This window comes from Globicephala melas, chromosome 10, assembly GCF_963455315.2.
Source record: "Globicephala melas chromosome 10, mGloMel1.2, whole genome shotgun sequence".
Taxonomy (NCBI): domain Eukaryota; kingdom Metazoa; phylum Chordata; class Mammalia; order Artiodactyla; family Delphinidae; genus Globicephala; species Globicephala melas.
In genome coordinates, this window is record NC_083323.1 from 89,064 (window position 1) to 109,626 (window position 20,563).

The window sequence follows — 20,563 nt, forward strand, 5'->3', positions numbered from 1 at the left end:
CCCGCGAGGACGAGTCACACTGCGCCAGGATCTTGTTCAGGCTGCGGCTGGATGCAAACTTCTTCATGGCGCTGGGAGCTCAGGGGGTGCTGAAGGCCGGGCTGGGCCAGGGCAGCCAGGGCCTCAGGCGGTGGTCGAGGGCCCCAGGGGGGTCACAGTGCTGGCCAGCCTCAGCCCGAGGGCCCACGTGGAAGGCTTCGAGGGCAGAGTCATGGGGTGGGGGCTGGGAGGGGTCTCCCGGCAGGCCGGGCTCCTGCTGCTCCAGCGCCCGCCCCCCCCACCAGGCCTGGAGGCCGCTGCCCCTCGGGGGACCAGGGTGTGGTCAGCCAAGCCAGGGCCTGGGCTGGGCTAGACCCGGCCAGCAAAGCCTCCTGGGCCCAGGCTGTGCCGCGACGTTGGCGCGGGGAGAAGACGCTTTTCCTCTTCCCTCAGGTGCCGCCTCCCCCTTCCCTCCGACAATAAGCGGCAGCGGCAGCGTCAACCTCACAGTTGCTATGGCAACCCCGGCCTCCAGGCAGCTGCTGGCAGCGTCGGGAAGGAGGGCTCTTCCATGCCAGGGGCTGGGGGGCGCCGGGAAGGAGGGGGCAGGGATCTCAGGAGGGCAACCTGGGGTCAGAGGCCGGGAGAGGGTTGGCTGTCTAACATCGGGGATTGGCACCCAGGCGGCGCACGTGGGCGTTCGCCTAGGTTCAGGCCTCTGACGTCAGCAGTCAGCAGTCTGGGGCCGGGGGTGATGAGAGGAGCATGGGCCTGGGGTCAAAGGTCTAAGGTCAGGGGACAGAGCAGGGAGACTGGGCACAGAGGTCCGAAGCCCGAGCCCTCACCTCTGCGCCGAGCCCCATCTTCTTCGGGCTTCCGTGTCACTGACACCACCTTCATGACGAGGCGGTTCCCGCCCTGGCGGATCAGAGCCACCACCTGCTTGTGTCCGACCTTCACCACGTTCACTCCATTCACCTGGGACAGTCAGGGCCCGGGGGCCGTCCAGGTGAGTCCTCCTCGGGCTCGGACAGAGGCCAGCACCCCACAGGGCCACACAGGGAAGGACGAGCCTCACCTCGATTAGGAAGTCCCCCGTGCGCAGCCCGGCCCTCCAGGCCACGCCCTCCACGTCCACCGACTCGAGATACTGAAGCGCTGGGAAGGCCGGCGTGGGCGTGAACTCCTCGATGGGGGTCTCTGCTGTGGGACGGGAAGAGGGCAATAAGGACGGCGTCCTGCCAGCAGGGCCCAGGTGGAGGTGGCTGCCACACAGCAACCTCCCACGAACGACCTGGGCCGGGGGGCGGCAGGCGGGGGCTGCCCAGCCCGGGAATCCAGGACACACCCCTCTGAGAGACCCCCCCCGCCCCCGCCACTCACCCCACCAGAAAGGCCCCCGCTCCATTAGACGCGCACAGCAGAGATCCTGGGAACCAATGAGGGAAAGGACCCGCTGCCTCCTACCAACATCCCAAACCAAGAATACAGAGTCACAGCAGGGAGAGGAAGCGGGTGGGGGAGAAGAAAGGGGGGCAGGGGCGCGGCAGGAGGAGAGCAGAGGAGAGGAGCAGAGGCAGGACACAGAAGACACCCCGAGTGGTGCAAAGCCCTTGCCAGCCGGGTACCCCGCTCCGTTACCTTTGGCCCCCCGGAGCACAAAACCAAAGCCTTCGTGGTCCCGTTTCTGCAGGACAGCCACCTTATCGTCAATGACATAATCGCTGACAGAGGAAAACAGAAAGGTGAGGAGAACCCTGCCGGGAAGGCACGTGCCCCAGACAGGATCCCACGGGCACGGACACAGCCCACCCTGGGAGCTGTCCTTGGACTCACCCGGGAGGCCTCCCTCCACATCTGACGCTCCATCGCACGCGTGCCCACCCTCGCCCGCCTGCCCACCTGCCCCACCTGTACCTGTGTGCAGAGAGGCTGTCATAGGAGCCCACCGTGTAGTGGCGGAAAAGTCGCTTCGTCCGGTCCTCCCGGGTTTCTGAGGGGAGGTTCAGGAGCTGACAGAGGGTCTCATCCTCCACGTGGCGTGAACCGCCCCCTGAACCACGCCCGTCACCAGCCGCACGCGCGCGCGCACACACACACGCACACGCATGCACGCACGCTCACGCACACGCCCCTGGCATGGTAGTGCCCACATGGAAGCGGGGGGTCCAAATCCTGGGGTCCTGGGCCCAGCGGTCCTAGGTGAGAAGGCTGAGGGGACCATGCAGGAACTCTTGCCTCTAGGGGTCAGGGTCCAGACGGGGGCAGGAGCTGTGGCTCATCCTTCTCCTGAGTGGCTGCACACAGCAGACCGGACAGGGCCAGGGCAAGCACAGAGAGAGTCAGCAAGCCCCCAAACTAAGGGCAGAGAAGGTTGCGCACGCACACGCGTGGCCTGGAGTCACGTGTAAGTGCTGTGTTCATACAGGCGTGTCTCTGTGACCTGCAGTCATGTGCAGGTGCTGTGCTCATACGTGTGCATGTCTGTGTGTGCATGACCCCCAGTCATGTGCAAGTGTCACGCTGCATACCCCTGTGAACTGGCACTGAGGTGGCCCTGTGTCTTCAACGTACCCCTCACCAGAGACGCTCACCCCCATGGGGTCCTTTGCTCCAGACGCCACCTCCATGTATGGGGGGCTAGGTCCCCCTATCCTGCTGTCACTGCATCCCACAGAGCTTTATCCCCGTCTGTACTCTTGATCTCAGAGTCCCTCACAGCCACTGCAGAGCTGCCCCACCCTCGGCCTCGCTGATGTCCTGCAAGCCTGCAGGTTCCAGTCCGCACCTCCAGTCACGACCCTCCCTGCTCCAGGCTTACTTCTCCAGCTGCCTGTACACGTACACTGGATTCTCTGGTACCCTCGCACCCACTCCTGGCCCCCAGCCCCCAGCACCTCTGTCTCCAGCTCCACCACCACCTGTAATTTCACCCCTCAGCTCCTCCCCCCTTCTCTACCAGCTTAGCATTCCTCAAGATCAATTTATTCATTCAACAAGTACGTACTGAGCTCCTACTACGCACCAGGCTCCAAGAATGGAGCAGAGAACAGAACGAAGCCCCCCTACCCTGCGGAGTTTACAGGCTAAACTGTACAGATGAAGAGAGAGAGGAGACGAGAAACAGGTACACACAGAACGTGTGGAATGCTGGTAAGCAGTAAGAAAAAAGGAAGCCGTTTGGGGCGCTGCAATTCTAGGTGGTCACGTGAAGGCCTCCCCAGGAAGGGAGAGGTGAACAAAGGCACGAGGACGTAAGGGAGCAGCCCTCCGTGTGGGTAAAGGCTTTCTGGGACAGTGAACAGCCTGGGCAGCTGGGGCGGAGGGAGCAGGAGAGAGAGCAGGAAAGGAGGCCCGAGAGGGGACCTATGATTCTGACGACTGTCTCCACTAACTGTAAGCTCCTGAGGGTAAGGACCATGTCGCAGTTGTTTCTGCGATCCTAGCACCAAGCACAGCACCTGGCACACAACAGGCGTTCCAAATGCCAACTGGAAGGACAGACAGGTGGACAACTGGCTGGGGCGGGGGGGTGGATGGATGGAAGGATGGATGGAACAAGAGGTAGACAGAAGGATGGATCAAAAGGTAAATGTATATATAAGTGGATGGAGGGAAAGAGAGCAGGGTAGGGAGGTGGGAAGGGATGCAAGGGATGGAAGGTGGGGATGGGTGGACTGGGTCTGCTAGGTGGCTTGATGGATGACAGGATGGGTGGGTGAGTGAAAGCATAGATGGATGTAAGAGTAGACAGAGGGGACTTCCCTGGTGGCACAGTGGTTGAGAATCTGCCTGCCAATGCAAGGGACACGGGTTCGATCCCTGGTCTGGGAAGATCCCACATGCCGCGAAGCAACTAAGCCCATGCGCCACAACTACTGAGCCTGAGCTCTAGAGCCCGCGAGCCACAACTACTGAAGCCTAGAGCCCGTGCTCCACAACAAGAGAAGCCACCGCGATGAGAAGCCCGCACACTGCAACAAAGAGTAGTCCCCGCTCGCCGCAACTAGAGAAAGCCCGCGCGCAGCAACAAAGACCCAGCACAGCCAAAACTTAATTAATTAATTAATTTTTAAAAAAATAGTAGACGGAGGGACTTCCCTGGTGGAGCAGTGGTTAAGAATCCACCTGCCAACGCAGGGGACACAGGTTCGATCCCTGGCCCAGGAAGATCCCACGTGCTGCAGAGCAACTAAGCCTGTGCGCCATAACTACTGAGCCTGTGCTCTAGGGCCCATGAGCCACAACTACTGAGCCCGCAAGCCACACTACTGAAGCCTGCGTGCCCTAGAGCCCATGCGCCGCAACTACTGAGCTCACATGCTGCAACTACTGAAGCCCACGTGCCTAGAGCCCACGCTCCGCAACAAGAGAAGCCACCGCAACGAGAAGCCCGTGCACCTCAACAAAGAGTAGCCCCTGCTCGCCGCGACTAGAGGAAGCCTGCGTGCAGCAACGAAGACGCAACGCAGCCAAAAATTAAAAAATTTTTAAGAAAGAGTAGATGGAGCCGTGGCCGGATGGAAAGAAGAGCTCCTGTTAACATCAGAAGACACAGGTATCAGGAAAAGTATTGATCTGGATTTCAGAACCCTGCCACTAACTTGTGTGATTCTCAGTATGTTCGACAGTCCCTTTTGGCCCTCTCCTTATAAAGCAGGAAAATTCACCTTGGAGGGGCCCCCTAGGTTCACCTTGGAGGGGCCCCCTAGGTTCACCTTGGAGGGGCCCCCTAGGTTCTGATGGCCTATAGTCTGATCTCACTGGCACCGTCCCCAGTGCTCACACCCTCTCCTCCCTCTGCAGCACACCTGCACCCACCACCCTGCCGTCCCCAAAGCCAGAGCAGGCCAGGCCTCTCCTCACCTCTACCACACCCTTCTCCACGCTGACCCAACTTCGGAAACGTTCACAGTGCCTGCCTGCAGAAGGACTCCTCCCCCAAAAATGACCCTCTGCAGATCACTGGACTCCTATTTTTATATTTATCGACCAAACACAAATTATTACATAACGCAAATGAAAACACACAGCATGCCCCCCCCACCCCCAGTACTGGAAAGAAAGGAGGAGGAGGGAGGATGCCAGCCAGAGCCATAGCTTTGGTGTTCTATGCCAGCCTCCCGGATGCCCAGGGCCGCCTCCCCACTCCCTCCCCTCACAGCTCAACTCTCCCTGCTTGCAACTGCTGCTTTCACCCAGATGGGTGCCGTGGGAGCCTTGCTCTCTGCTGACCCAGGGCATCGGCCTGGCCCACACGTGTTGGCAGTATCCCCTCCTTGGCCTCTAAGTCCCTTCTCTGTCCCTGCTCCAGTCTCAGAAACAGATCTTTCTTTGGATCTGGGCCTGTTGGAAGCAGGTTCCTGTTCCTGGGCTGCCCTCTCGCCTCTGGCAGAACTCAGCCCCTGGGTCCCAGATCAGAGACTCTGCCCAGAGCAGCTGGCGGCCGGGCCTGCAGGTAAGGACAGAGGTTATTCCCACCCCCTCCCAGCAGGCAGCCCCCGCAGGCCTGTCTCCCTGCCCGTCCATGAAACGCTCCTATCTACCCAGGTACCTTCTGACACTTTCAGATGACAAATCCCAGAGCCACCCCTGTCTAGGAGCCCCACCACTGCCCGGAGGCCTATAGCTCCTTCAACAGGTTGCTCTGTGTCGTCTCCCTTCTCTATGACTCCAGTCCAGCCCTGCCCATCCCGTCTCCGTCTCCCTGCTTTGCCCTGCCTGGGCCATCACCCTAATCCTAAATGACCAGCACGATCAGGACAGCGCCCCCCCGACTCCTCCTGCGACACCGCCACAAACTTTAGCCCCTGGTCCCAGGACGCGGGACCAGCCCTCACACTCCCCACTCCAGCCCTGCCACCCGCCCCTCAACACACAGGTTCGCTCAGCCAGAGCCCATGAAGCGTGGCAGCTACAGCACAGACCCTGCAGCCCACTGCCTACACTGCAAACAAGACTGCTCCCTGGGCTGCGGGACAGAACCCTCCTAGAGATGAACTAACAACAACTGTCCCCACCTCCCAGGCACGCCGGGACGAGTCAGTGAACTCTTAGATGTAAGAGAGCTTAAAACCCAGCCAGGCATCCTGACACTGCTTGGAGCACACGGGGTGCCAGCACGTGTAGGTCTAGAAGGCCATGCCGTGCCCTGGCCAACAGGCCGTGCCCTGGCCAACAGGCTCTGCCCCCACCCCCACCATGCTGACCACCTAGACGGTCCTAGCGATCCTTCAAGGCTTAGCTCAAACAACACCTCTGCTTTAAAGGCCCCCGGACTCCTTCAGACCGACCCAGGGAGGCCCCTGTGCTCACGCCTGTCACAGCCATGCAGTGTGCCCGCCTGCCCCTCGCTAGGCAGAGAGCCAGCCCCTGTGACCCCAGCTCCCAACACAGGGTCCAGCGCACGTCAAACACCTAACAAACATGGGCTGTTCTCAAATTCCAACTCCAGTCCAGACCTCCCTTCCTTCCTCCCCAGCCTCAGATTCAGCTCCAACTGCCCCTGGACCCACAGAGTTCTCAGACCAGAACCTTTATTGCCCACCCTATAGGGGCGCACAGGACCCACTCCCTACGCAGGTCTCGAGGCCCCTCCTTCCCCTCCCCTCTCCTGTCCAGTTGGCACCAGAGCCCAAACTTCCGAAACCACTCCCCACCTCAACATACCACCCCACCTGCCCACGATGGGCAGAATACAGGATGTCGTGTCCCTCCCAGGCTCCCAGCCGCAAGGAGAGCCGTCAGGGTGAGGCGGTGTGAACAGCCAGGTATGAGAGTAAAGGCTCCACTGTGAAGCAATTATACTCCAATAAAAATAAATAAATAATTTATAATAAAGGCTCCTGCTCAGGAGTGGGTCAGCGGCCACACTCCTGCTTCCCTGGGCTCTGCCACGCTCCACCCAGGGCAGGGGTCCAGGCCACACAGGGGTGGGCTCCCCTGGGGAAACCCGCAACCCAGGATAAGGGAGCACAGCAACCCTGGCTCTGAGCCCTTCATGTGCAGAAAGACAGAGGAATGCACTCTGGGTCCAGACACACCACTAGTGACCACCACCTAGCCACCATTCAGGAGGGGGCTCCCTTGTCCCACCAGCTCTCGGGGCCAGAAATAATACCTGCGGGTCGAGGGGCCTCCTGGGTGCGCAGTCAGCCCTGGCTGGGGTCTTGAAAGGACCCCGCTCCTTTCCACCGGCAGGACCACCTCAGATCCCAACTCCCAGAGGGGTCCTTCCTGGAGGTTCAGGTGGTGAGCAGGGTTGGACCAAGGCTGCTCACCAGCCCCAGGAGCCACGGCCTTTGCCCTCACGTCCTTCCTGCAGGCTAAGGATGCAGCCATCCCCCACCTGCTGCCCTCAGACCATCCTGGCCCCAGGGCACCCATGACAGCCCCTCTGGGCCCAACTGGCCTCATTTCCTTTTGGCTGGCCCAGGCCTCCCGGCACTGCCCACTTGGACAATCTGTCCACTTTGGAAAGATGCCTCTTTTCTCATACTGACCTCTTTACTTGTCTGCCAGCCACACGGCAATCACACACTCCAAGCACCCAGCATTTCTGTGAGAACCGTGTCTGGGAAGGGTTGTGGTCACTGAGAGCCACATGTGGGATCACAGACTGGTGCACGTTCATACGTGTGCGTCCCATGGGCGCGCACGTCACACGTGTCTCCACAGCTGTCCAGGATCCAGATGCACACGTGTGTGTTGGTAAGTAAGTATGGGGTGAACGCGTGCCGTGTCTGTCATGTACACGAGTTTGCACCTACTTCGAACGTGTGTTTGAGTTTGTTCTAGTCTTTTCTCTGTGTATACAATGAGGATCTGCCTCCAAGCAAGACCAACGGGAAGCTGGAAGGGGCGGCACCCTCAGGGGCCACCCAGGGGACGTAGGGGTCACTCACCGTGCCGCGTGTCATACTGTCTCATCTGCACCTCCTCCACGCAGTCAGCCGGGAACCAGCCTGTGCGGCCTTTCACGGTCCCCTCCCAAAAACCGCCCTCCCCAATGCTGAGCACTGGAGGGACAGAAGCCAGACGGGCTGTCAGGGCGGAGGAGGGCGGCCGGAGGGCCACACCTCTCCCACCAGCACCACCAGCCCCACCTCCACCTCCTCGGGCTCAGGCTCTGCCCACCCACCCTTCACGTCTCTCCTTCCCTTCCCGTCCCTTCCTTCATCCTCCTGTCTTTTTCCCTGGGAAAATTTTGGGATCCACACAGAAGACAGAAAAGAACAGATGGGCACAGCACAGGATGGGCATGTGGGGGACAGAGAGACGCACAGATGGACACACTCGAGGGGGGGACAGGAGGCAGAGGCAGGGGCCACAATCCTACTCCTGCCCTCCCAGCTGACCCCTCTCCTCCCACCTCTTCAACCAACCCCCAACCAACCTTGCTCTGTCGCCCACCCCAGGGGTCACGGCCAAGAGCTCAGGGTCATTGTGCTGCGGCCAGGGGATTAGGCCACATGATGGGCCATGGAGAGCTGACCCTCGCAACTGTGTCTTTCTTAGGCTCCACGGGCAGAGAGCGCTCATGAGGTGAGGACCCCAGTGATGACAGAGACCCTCGTAATGCAAGGAGCTTGTCATGGCACAGGACCCCCTCATCACAGACACCCACATTAACTGTCACAGATACCCCCAGAATGGCAGAGAGTTCCCACATATCACAAGCGTTTCCAATGAAAAAAGTCCCAGAAGTGACACAGGAACCCCATAATTCAAGGAAGCTCTGTAATAGGATAAGGTCCTACGAACACAGAGAACCCCACCACCACCAGCCCCGAGCATGACACAGAAACACCCCCATGACGAGAGGAGCTTCTGTTGTGACACGGAAAACCCAAAATGACAGAGGATGGAGAGGGACCCACGACAGGAACCCCATAAAGACAGACACCCCTCCCTGACAGAGCCCTTCACAGCGACACAAGGAATCCCCAGTGGCAGATGCAACCCATAATGACCACGGCGACTCAGAGTTCCCAGGGACACCCCTAATAACAGACACCCAAAATGGCATCAGCCCCTCCACGGTCGCCGGGAAGCCGGGCCGGGCACCCCAGAGTGGCGCCCGCGAACCCCAGGAGGCCCCGCGCCGCGCCCCCCCCGCGACCGCGCCCCCCGCGCCCCCTCACCCTTCACGGCCTCGCCGCGGTGCAGCGGGATCTCGCCCTCGCCCTGCGGGCTGTGCGCCTTCACGGCGATGAACTTGCGGCCGGGGACAGCGCTGTAAAGTTTCCGCTTCGGGCCCCGGGGCGGCGGCGCGGGGGCCGCGGGGGGCGCCGGGCCAGGGCCGGGCACGGGACCGGGGCCGCCGGGGCCGCCGGGACCGCTCGGGCTGTAGACGAACACGTAGGTGACGGACGCGATGCCGGGGGGCAGCGGGCACGCGAAGCCGGCGCCCGGGGCCTCCATGGCGCGCGGCCCGGCCCCGCCGCCGGCCTCACCGCAGCCGCCGCCGCAGCGCCCGCCGCCCGCCGCCCGCCGCGGCCGCCCGCCCGCCCGCCGGGGGCCCGGCCCGGGGCCGCTCCATGGGCCGCGCCGCCGCGCCCGGCCCGCTCCCGCCAGCGCACGAGCCGCGCCCGCTCAGGGCTCCGGGGCCGCGGGGCTGCGCTCCCGGGCGCGCCGGGCTCGCTCCATGCCACGGCCGCTCCGCGCGCCCCGCCTCCTCCGCGGCCCGGCTCCTCCCTCTGCGGGCGGCGGGCCGGGCTCCCTCCTCTCCCCCCTGCGGCCCGGTCGCCGCGGCCCCGACGCGGGAGAGGCCGAGGGGCCGAGGGGGACTACGGTGCCCAGAGGGGAAGGTGGGGGAGGGGTCAGTCCGACGGAGGAGCGCGGGGACGGGGGAGGCGGGACCGGCTGGGTGGGAGCTGGGGAGGGACTGGAGGCTTCGGACAGGAGGGAAGCGCCTCCGTGAAGGTCCGCCTCGCCGCCAGGAGGGGCTCCCCCAGCGGGTCCGCGCCCGCACCCTCCAGCTCGGGCCTTGGCCTCCTCACACCCTGACCGCTGCGTGTGCTGGGCGCCAGAATCCCCCTCCCGACCTGGGTCTTCTCCTGGACATCTGCCTCGGATGTTCATGCCCTCTCCAGGCTGACCGCCTTGCCCGGACCACTCCCCCGATCTGGGCACCGAGCCTGAGGCCTCGGCCCTACGCCTCTGCCCTGCTCAACGGCCTGCACTGGCTCCCTGGCACCTAGGCCGACCGGGTCCACGTTCTCCGCCGATAGCCAGGCTCTCTGGGACGAGAATTAGCTACACTTCAGTAACAAGGCTGGGTACCTTCTTTTCCCTCCCGCGGCCGCTCATAAGGCGGTCCCCAACACCTCAGCTATCCTAATGCTCCTCCTCCGGCCAACTGTTAAGTTACTGTCTCTCAGCTCCGAATGCACCTTTCTCTGTCCGGCTCTGTGATGGTGGTGGGGACTCTGCGACTACATTTCATGCCAGGCTTTGCCAACAGGGGGAGCCAGGGGGAAACTGCCACGTCGGCCACCTCTACCCACCACCCCACAACAGCAGCTCAAACTCAGCCGTCTACCTTCTCTCCTTCCACCAAACGTGATCTCTCCCCCTGAGGCCCTCTCCCTCCAGGGTGCACCAAACTTCCTCAGCCCCCTCCTGGCCACTCACTGGGGGACTCCCTTACCTCCAATAAAAATTACCTGGATCGCTCCCCCCCAGCTGCTGCTTCGTCCTTAGCCCCCCACCACATCTGGCACTCTAGGCACCTACTAAATGTTTGCTGGAAAGAAAGCTACAATAATTCTGTTCTCCCCACAGAGCAGGTCTTAGCTTGTGTTTGCTAAAAGAATGACCGAATATACGAAAACTGCATGAAAGCAGGGCTTCCACACAGCTCCAGCTCAGGAGCAGCCCATCTGCAAAACTGAAACACCCCAAAGTTTGTTCTTTTAGCCACTGGGCCATGCAAAAGTTTTGGGGGAGAACTGAGGTGATTTGGGGCAGGACAGGTAGCCTTGCAGTCTGGGTAGGGACATCACAGGTCGAGGCTATATGAGCAGGGACGACAGCAGAGGAAGAAATGGCTTTTATAAGCTCCTGCTGCACCCCTCTGCTGAACGCTCAGGCTTAGGAAGTTTGGGAATCAGGTCTACCTGGGGACAAGTTCAGCTGCTTCCCAGCTCTGTGACTTTGGGCAAGTCATTTACCCCACCTGAGAGTTAGGACCCTCATCTGTAAAATACAGCACAGCCTCATGCACGGTCAACACTACGCTGCTGAGCCCAGCTGTCATTGTGAAAACAAAGTGCTATTTATGTAACTCTTTCAGTCAACATGTCAGCCGAGCACCTTCTATGTGACTGGCTCTGGAGCAACTGTGGGAAATGAGAAAGACAGCTCCTGCCCTCAAGGTGCAGGGAGGAGAGAGGCCTTAATCAGCAGCAGCAGGCCACTGCTGTGGGCCAGGGGGGTCCCAGTAGGGAGCCCTCACTGCCCAGGCTCCAGAAGGCTTCCCAAAGGAAATCTTTGGGTAGGATTAGCCTAGCTTACTGATGAGAGGCAGGCACAGAGTGGTTGGCTAATCCGCACAAGGCCACACGGGAGGCAGATGCAAGGACTGCACTGGAGCCCATCCATCTGTCTGCAGAGCCAGTTTCTACCTTCCACTCCCCACTGCTCAGCTCAGTGGGGCTCCAGCCCACAGAGTCTGGTGAGGCTCCCGCCCAGGCTTTTTGCTCTAAGTTCTAGGAATGCCAAGTCCTTCAGACGTCCTTGGTTCTCAGGGTCCCAGCACTCATGGTGAGGGATAAAGAGAAGAGCCATGGGGTCCTGTGGTTATACAGGGCCAGAGGGGCTGGGGAAACACCAAGACGGAGTGTTGGGATGAAGACTCCCCCCTTGGGAACAGGGCTAGGGTCCACCCATAGATTTTGAGCCCTCATGGAAAGGAAGCTCCAGTCCCTGACCTCTTGCCACACGTCACCCAGCCCTGCCTCATCCCAGCCCTCATCCTCCTCCCTGGCACTGCAGGAACCTTTCTAAACCACAGGTCTGACCAGACCCTCTCCCCACAACATTCTCCCTCAGCTGCCCACTGCCTTCGGGACAAGTCCAGCTCCAGCCAGAGATCAGCACGGGGGCGCCTGCCCCAGGCCACAGGACCTCACCTTCTTCCCTTTCCCATCCAAAGAGACCCCCCCGCCGACCCAAAGCCTCAGCTCATCACTGCAGAGGTGCCAGGCACAAACAGGCCCCTCCCTGCCCCGCTAATGCTGGCTCCTCCAGGCTCAGGTCCCGGCCCCCACATACCTGATCTTACTCTGGCTGCCCCTGCCTGCTGCGGGGCCACTGCCGTCACTCTGCTGGTCACCATCCCGGTCCCGGTCTTTCTCCTCCTGCAGCCGCTGGAGCAGCAGCTGGTGGGGGAGGCTTCGCAGTGAAGGTCCAGGAGAAGCTGCTGGCTGCACCTCACCCTTCAGGTTGATGTCGCTGGCCGAGCGCTGCAGGGGCCGAGGAGAGGCAAGGCCGCTAGGGCCAGCCAGCCGCCGCCGCTTCGCATAGCTGGGGGTTTCCCTGAATGGTACTGGGAGGGGGTAGGGGGGACAGGTGAGACTCTGGGCAGCCAGAAAGGGTGACCAACTTGTCCTGGTTTGCCTGGTATTTCCAGATTTTAAAAGTAGAATCCTATGTCCCAGGAACTGCCTCAGTCCCGGCAAACCAGGACAGCTGGTCACCCCATGACTGAAACTATGATGCCAGGAGGGACACATACCAAACTGCCTCTACCTCTACCTTCAGGGGTAAAAGCCTGCCCTTCCTCTCAGCCAAATGAGGTCTTGGAACTGCCTTTTTCACAGGCTTCCAGAGAGACAAAACCGGCCACATGTGACAAATCTCACCAGACTACCACTGTATAGAACTGTTTGCAGTTGACCATAACCAGAGAAACTGTAAAAGATGTTCTAGACCGGGGGTTGGCAAACATTTGTAATGAATCAGATAGTAACCATTTCAGGCTTTGCAAGCCATACAGTCTCTGTTGTAAGGACTCAGCACGGCCTCTGCGGCATGAAAACAGCCTCAAATGATGTATAAGCAGATGGGTGTGGCTGAGTTCTAATAAAACTTTATTTAAATAGCAGATGATGAGTTTAAAAACATGATCCAACTATGTACTATTTACAAAAGAATCACTTTAGATCCAGAGACACAAGTAGGCTTCAAATAAAAGGATAATGGAAGATAATTTCATGTAAATAGTAACCAAAAGAGAGCTAAGTAGCTACATTGATATCGGACAAAATAGACTTAAAAGATAAAAAGTGTTACAAGAGACAGAGGACATTATATATTGATAAAAGTGTCAATTCATCAAATAGATTAACAATTATTAATACATATACAACAAAGCATCAAAATATATGAAACAAACACTGATATCTTTGGAGAAATAGACAGTTCTACAATAATATTTAAGACTTTAACACCCCACCTTCAATAATGAATAGAACATCTAAAGACAAGATCAATAAGGACATAGAAGACTTGAACCAATTAGACCTAACAAATATATATATATATGTATATATATATACATATATATATATATACACACATATATATATATAGGACACTCCACAGAACAAGAGCAGAATACACATTATTCTCAAGTGCACATGGAACATTCTCCGAGATAGATCATTAATGAGGTCACCAAAAAAGTGTCAATAAATTTAAAAAGACTGAAATCATACAAAGTATCTTCTGCAATGACAATGGAATGAAGCTAGAAATTAAGAACAGGAAAAAAAAACTGGAAAATTCCCAAATATGTGAAAAATTAAACAACACTCTTAAACAATGTGTCAAAACAGAAATCATAAGGAAAATTGAAAACACTTTGAGAAAAGAAAAACAAAAATACAACATACCAAAACTTACAGGATGCAGTAAAAGCAGTACTAAAAGGTAAATTTATAGCTGTAAGCACCTACATTAAAAAGGGATAAAGGTCTCAAATCAATAACCTATTTAAGGAACTAGAAAAAGAGAAGCAAACCAAACCCAAAGCTAGCAAAGGAAGGAAATAATAAAACTTACTTGAGATAAACAAAATAGAGAATAGAAATACAGACAGAATCAATGACACCAAAAGTTGTTTCTTTGAAAATATCAACAAAATTGACAAAACTTTAGCTAGACTGACTAAGAAAAAAAAGAGAAGGGGGACACAAATAACTGAAATCAGAAATGAAAATTGGGGTATTACTGCCAACCTTATACAAGTAAAAAGAAATATAAGAGAATACAATGAATAATTGTATGTCAACAAAGTAGATAAACTAGATGGACAAATTCTAGAAAAACATAAATTACCAAAACTGACTCAAGAAGAAATAGAAAATCTAAACAGACCCATAAAAAGCAAGGAGATTGGATCAGTAATCACAAATCTCCCAACAAAGAAAAATCCAGCATGAAATGGCATCGCTAATGAATTCCACCAAACATTTAAAGAAGAATTAGCAATATCCTTCTCAAATTCTCCCCAAAAAATGGAAGAGGTAGGAACACTTCCTAACTTATTCTATGAGCAATTTTTAAATGAGCAAAGGGACTTCCCTGGTGGTTCAGTGGGTAAGACTCTGTGCTCCCAATGCAGGGGGCCCAGGTTCTATCCCCGGTAGGGGAACTACCTCCCACATGCATGCCGCAACTAAGAAGCCCTCATGCCGCACCTAAAAGATCCCGCATGCTGCAACTAAGACCCGGCAAAGCCGAAATAAATAAATAAATATTTTTAAAAATAAATAAAAATGAGCAACATTTCTCCTGACATTTCTCCAAAAAAGATGTACCAACAGCCAACAAGCACATGAAAAGATGCATCAACAACCGTTAGGGAAATGCAAATCAAAACCACAATGAGATACCACTTCACTTAGACTAGAATGGCTATAATAAAAAAATTTTTTTAATAAAAAATATTCTTTTAAAGGTAATAACAAGTGGTGGTGAGGATTTGAAGAATTTGGAACCCTCATGCATTGCTGGGGGAATGTAAAATGGTGAAAAACAATTTGGTAGTTCCTCGAAAAATTAAATATAGAATTATCATATGACCCAGCAATTCCACTCCTAAGTGTACACCCAAAATAATTGAAAACAGGTTTTCAAGCAAATACATTTCACACATCTTCGTAGCAGCAATATTCACAATAGCCAAAGGGTGGAAACAGCCCAAGTGTCCATCAAAGGATGAATGGATAAACAAAATGTCACATATACAAACAATGGAGTATTATTCAGCCATAGAAAGGAATGAAGTAGTGATACATCCTACAATATGGATAAAGCTTGAAAGCAAGGAAGCCAAATACTAAGGGTCATTCCACTTAAATGAAATATCCAGAATAGGTAAATCTCTACAGACAGAAAGTATGTTAATAGTTGACAGGGGTTGAGGGAGAGGGGAATGTGGAATAGTTGCTTAATATATATGTTGTTTCCATTTGGGAGGATGAAAATGTTTTGGAATTCAATACAGTTGGTTGTGAATGTACTAAATACCACTGAATTATTCCATTTAAAATAGTTAATTTTATGTTACATGAATCTGATTTGGACGGTGGGCTGGATTTGGCCTGGGGGCATTGTTTGCCAAGCCCTATTCTAGACTCCTGTTATGCAAAGTGTGGGCCTTGGGCCTCACCTCCAGCTTTTAGAAATGCAGAATCTCAGGCTCCACCCAGACCCTCTGAGTCAGAATCTACATTTAACTAGATCCCTGGGTGACTCAAATGTACATTGCTAAGTGAGAAGCACCTCCCTAGGGCACTCTTCAAAAGCACTCTGGGAGAGCAAGTCAGAGAGAAGTGTACTTGAAAGTGTACACACAAGAGAGGGTGGGAGAGCCTGTGGACCCAGAGGTAGCCCAAGGCAACAGGTGAGGAAGCAGAGGTGGCTGCTCCCAGGTAGGATCCCTGCTTCCAGCTGGTCAGTCTAGAGGGGGAAGGTGAGGCTGCCAAGAGGCTTCCAGGTGACCTGTCCCGGGAAGGGTGACAGGTCTCAGCCTACCAGATCCCTCCAGGTGGGCTTCGTGCCTGAGGAAAAGGAAGGATGACTGGGCAAAGCCTCCCTGCCGCTCCTCCTGTGTGTGCAGGTCCCACCCGGGTCCCCAAGCTGGGGTGGGACGTGACAACTGACTCATGGAGGGAGTGTGCGCAGAGGGAGTGGGGTAACAAGGATGGATCCCTGGATTGCTCAGGACTGAAGACAGGCTTTGCCATTAACCCTTCTGTGCCTCAGTTTCCTCCTCTGTAAGAATGGACTAACAACAATCACTCATTGGGGGGTTGTTAAAACAGTGAATTAAAATAACAGGGTTTATCATAAATACTCATGAACACCTGGCTGCGTCTTCTGAGTGTATGTGTGACACCTGAGCAGGTAAGGGTACATGGCCGGCAGAGCTGATGCCCACAATGGGACTAACTGATATGGACCTCTCAGCTCAGCGACAAATGCCTAACCCCAGCCGGGTGAGCTCACTCTGGATCAGGCAGACAGAAAGATAATGGTGACCCCAGGAGCCCTGGCATGTCTGTTCAAAGAAGAGGGGCAGCTGAGGCCTGCCTGACTCTCAGCCTGGACCGTGGCCTGGCCCCCACCCTCAAGGCCACCTGCCAGAGTCCAGACCCACGGAATCGAATCCCACATGAGGTCAGAGGGGGAAGGGGTTGCAAATAACCATATTTTACTGAAAGGAACTGAGGCACAGAGGTCCCAAGAAGCTTTCCCAAGGTGACATCACAAGCAGAAGAGGGAACCCACATCCACAAACCAGGCTTCTCCCAGGCTAACAAACACCTCCAAACACGCAGCAGCCCCAACCAGACCCTAACTGGAGCCCTTGCTCTGTCTCTCACCCCTAATTCAAACCTCAAACTTCATCACAGTTCTCTCCCAAGCAGAACCTGGGCCCCAAGCCTACACCACTTCATCAGCTCAGTTACGTGCTCGACACACGCCTACTGATTCTGCAGCCTACCCGCTGTCACAGTCCGCTGACCCTGCTTGGGGAACAAGGGGCTCCTAACCAAGCCTCACTGTGGGGAGGACTGTTCTGGGAAGACTCTATATCGGAAGACTTCTTAACATGAACTTGGCCTTCGTCTTAACCCCTGCCTGACCATAACCTCACATTAGAACCAACAAGGACTCAAAACCTGAGACCAGCTCTAGCCCTCTGCTGTCCACTGTCACTTTAAATTTGATAAAAATGGGGATATCAGGCTTCCCTGGTGGCGCAGTGGTTGAGAGTCCGCCTGCGATGCAGGGGACATGGGTTCGTGCCCCAGTCCGGGAAGATCCCACAGGCCGCGGAGCGGCTGGGCCCATGAGCCATGGCCACTGAGCCTGCGCATCCAGAGCCTGTGCTCCGCAACCGGAGAGGCCACAACAGTGAGAGGCCCGCGTACCGCAAAAAAAAAAAAAAAAAAAATGGGGATATCGCAGTCCCAGCAGAAAGGGGAGCCTGGGAGTCTGTGTTCCAAAGAGAGCCGTGGGCAGAAAAGCCTTGTCCACCAAGGACAGAGGGAGCTGAGCAGGAAGTCCCTCTATGGCTAGGGGGCTGGAAGGGGCAGCCCCTGGCCAGAAAATATACTTTCCAGGAAGAGAGGCCCACCCCCCAGCCACCCCACACAGGGAGGGGCGGCAGGATTTGGAGGGCTGACAGGGGAGTGGGTGCCCCCTGACCCAGGCCCGATGTGAGCCCTCCTGCCCTGAGGTTCAGACTACAGGGCACCCCCTGGTTCTCCTTCTGGGGCACGTGCGGGGCTCCCCCTGAAGCACTGGCTGCCGAAGGCTCAGAGCCCCTCGCCCCGAGACCGCTGCCACCCTCTCCCACGGGCATCCCCGCCACTGGGTTTTGACTTCTTTGCGCGTGCATACATGTGTCGAGGCTTGCTACGGGCCACTTGAACTGCTTTATGTGCCAGGATGAAGTGAAACACTGAGGGTCCACTGCCACGTGTCCCCTGCTGGCCCTTCACACGACCTAACAGGAAAACAAATCTTGACCCTAACTTCAACCCTGCTTTCAACCTAAGTTGATCTCTAAACCCAGCACTGGCGCCAACCCACAGCCCTATCCATTATTACCATACCCTTGACCCTGACCTGACTCTAACCCCAATCCACAGCCCTCACCTAACCATGACCTTGACCCTGACCCTTTGTCCACCCTCCACAGGCCCTTCCCTCAGCACATTCCCCATACCTGCAGGGGCCACTAATGGACCACTCCCAGTTGTACTGGAAGAACTGGAGGAAAAGGCTCAGGGTATGGGGGCTTCCTTGTAACACCCCCACTGACCCTTGCACTGCTGGGCCCCGACGACCCCCACAAATGCACATTCAGCGGGGACCTGGGTGGGCAGAACTCACCAACATCCGAATCTTTGTGAGTCTTGATGACCTCCGCAAGCTCAAAGTTCCCTGCTATGATGGCCACCTGCGGGAGGGGAGGGGCAGGAGGGAGGCTCAGCAGCCCCAAACGCGCCTCCCCTGGGCCCCGGCGGCGCCTTCTCGGACCCCTGTGTGGGGTCTTCCTCAGCTGGGGGCCCCAGGTTCGGACGCTGTCCCCTGCCTAAACTCACCACCCCAGTCTGCATGGGACCGAGGGGTCTCCTGGGACATGAGACTCTCGGAGCTAAAGCTGGGACGTGCTGGCCACTCTGCCTGTTCTCTTAAGGGCCCCTCCACACACCATCTTTTCTGTCTCAGCCATGGCCCACCACTACCTTACTCCTGTCACCCTCTCTGCTCCGTGCCCCCACCCCTGCATCTCGTCATCCAGAAAGCCCTCCACTGCTGCCTCTGCCCCCTTGACTAGACAATCAGTGGCCACACCTGCTCTTCCCACGTCTCCTATGAAGGCCCTTGCTCCCACCGAGAGTGGGGTCCCAGCTCCCTCCGTGTCCAAAGTCCCCATGACGTGGTCCCCGACTCCCCCCACAAACTCCAGGCCACACAGAGACCCATCCGTCGGGTCATCCTGGTGCTAAGAACCAAACCTGGCCAGAGAAAAGGCCCAGAAACATGACCTGAGTTCAGGCGGGATCTGGGACCACCCCTCTCGCCCCTGGTTCGGCCTCTGCACCCCACCTGTCTCTGGTAGATCAGGCCCACAACTGTTCTCCCTTGGCCCCAGGGCCCTCTAGCCCTCTTCTCCTCTTCCTGGAAGGGGGACCAAGGGAACCACCCTCAACGAACACCCCCACCACGAGCTGGGCACTGCACTGGCTCACCCCCTTCCTCCGTCCCACCCTGGGGCGATCCTGGAGTCAGAGCTCCCTTATTACTCTACAGGGAAAAAAAGCAAGGTCTAGAGAGACCAAGCCACATACAAACAGACAAACACGCCCTGGGGCAGCCTCATGCTCCTGTAGACACTGGCGTACCTGGAAGGCTGTCTGGCTGTTATAATTGCGGACATCCTTATTGGCTCCACGGAAAAGCAGGACGCGGGCACAGCTCTCCTGTGGGAGGGTCGGAGTAGGGTCGCAACTGGGCGACAGCACACGCGCACGCCGGAGTGCAGGGCACACGCACCCACGCCTACACGTTCAGCGCACACATGTGTAGCACAGGGACAAGCAGGTCAGGTGCACACGCGCAGGCCCCACCTGGCCCAGAGGGCCCAGGCGCACACAATTCACACCTGGTTGTGCAGAACACACACACACGACACGTGTGTGCAGGGAAATGACATACACACGTAGGTCTACAAGGCCACAGCTCACTGCGGAACGCAGAACACGCACTTGTGGCGCGACAAACAGGGTCAGACGTGCACACACAGGTAGTCACTGCACAGCATCACCTGTGTGTACACACACGTGTGCACAGGCGCAGGCACACCTGGTTGTAGAGGGCACAGATGTGCAGGGCTGTGTTCCCCGAGGCGTTCTGAGCCCCCATGTTGGCTCCGTAGAACAGCAGGTGCTCCAGGTGCTGCACGTGCCCGAAGCGGCAGGCCTGGGGAGGAGAGAGGTGCTGCTGGGCCCCTGGACAGAGCCCAAGCCCCAAACCCCAGAGACAGAGCCGGGGACACCCCCGCCGTCGTGCTCCCCGCCCACCTGGTGGACCTCCTGCCAGCCATTCTCGTCGGCGGTCCCCAGCCGAGCGTGGTCGTGCAGAAGCAGCTCACAGCAGAGGGCGTCTCCCCCACCCAGGGCGCTGTGGTACAAGGGCGTCAGGCCGCGGCTGTCCTTGTAGTCGGGGGAAGCGCCCAGGTCCAGCAGGGTCTGAGAGCGAGAACCTCAGTATTCATGCCAGGCCAGCCTCCTCCCGCTACTGGGCCGCACGCCCCTCCAGGCCAGGGCTGTGCCCGCACTGACCGTCAAGGCCGCCGCATTCCGCTGGCGCGTGGCACAGTGCACAGCGGTGAGCCCGTCGCGGGTGCGGAAGTCCAGGTGAGCACCGCCGTTCCTCAGCACCTTCAGCAGGTCTGTGGCGTCGTCTAGCTGGGCCGCAAGGCTCAGAGGACACTCTGGGTTCAAGGGATAGATGAAGGTCATAGTCCTGGCCATTCCAAGGCCATGCCCCTTCCTGC

The 20,563-nt window shown here is 57.0% G+C and overlaps 1 protein-coding gene across 3 annotated transcripts in view; it reads right to left on the bottom strand.

Annotated features, from left to right (window-relative positions):
- SHANK3 (SH3 and multiple ankyrin repeat domains 3) overlaps nucleotides 1-20,563 on the bottom strand; it is a 50,147-nt gene that overhangs the window by 25,658 nt on the left and 3,926 nt on the right. For all 3 annotated transcript variants that reach the window (XM_030855449.3, XM_060306254.2, XM_060306255.1), the window contains exons 5-16: nucleotides 20,349-20,500; nucleotides 20,088-20,255; nucleotides 19,870-19,986; nucleotides 19,410-19,487; nucleotides 18,394-18,460; nucleotides 12,256-12,529; nucleotides 9,123-9,325; nucleotides 7,884-7,997; nucleotides 1,897-1,972; nucleotides 1,621-1,703; nucleotides 1,058-1,182; nucleotides 825-957 (exon numbers count right to left, since the gene is read on the bottom strand). In XM_030855449.3, the coding sequence (XP_030711309.1) occupies nucleotides 825-957; nucleotides 1,058-1,182; nucleotides 1,621-1,703; nucleotides 1,897-1,972; nucleotides 7,884-7,997; nucleotides 9,123-9,325; nucleotides 12,256-12,529; nucleotides 18,394-18,460; nucleotides 19,410-19,487; nucleotides 19,870-19,986; nucleotides 20,088-20,255; nucleotides 20,349-20,500 (1,590 nt within the window). The remainder of the gene's footprint in view (nucleotides 1-824; nucleotides 958-1,057; nucleotides 1,183-1,620; nucleotides 1,704-1,896; nucleotides 1,973-7,883; nucleotides 7,998-9,122; nucleotides 9,326-12,255; nucleotides 12,530-18,393; nucleotides 18,461-19,409; nucleotides 19,488-19,869; nucleotides 19,987-20,087; nucleotides 20,256-20,348; nucleotides 20,501-20,563) is intronic.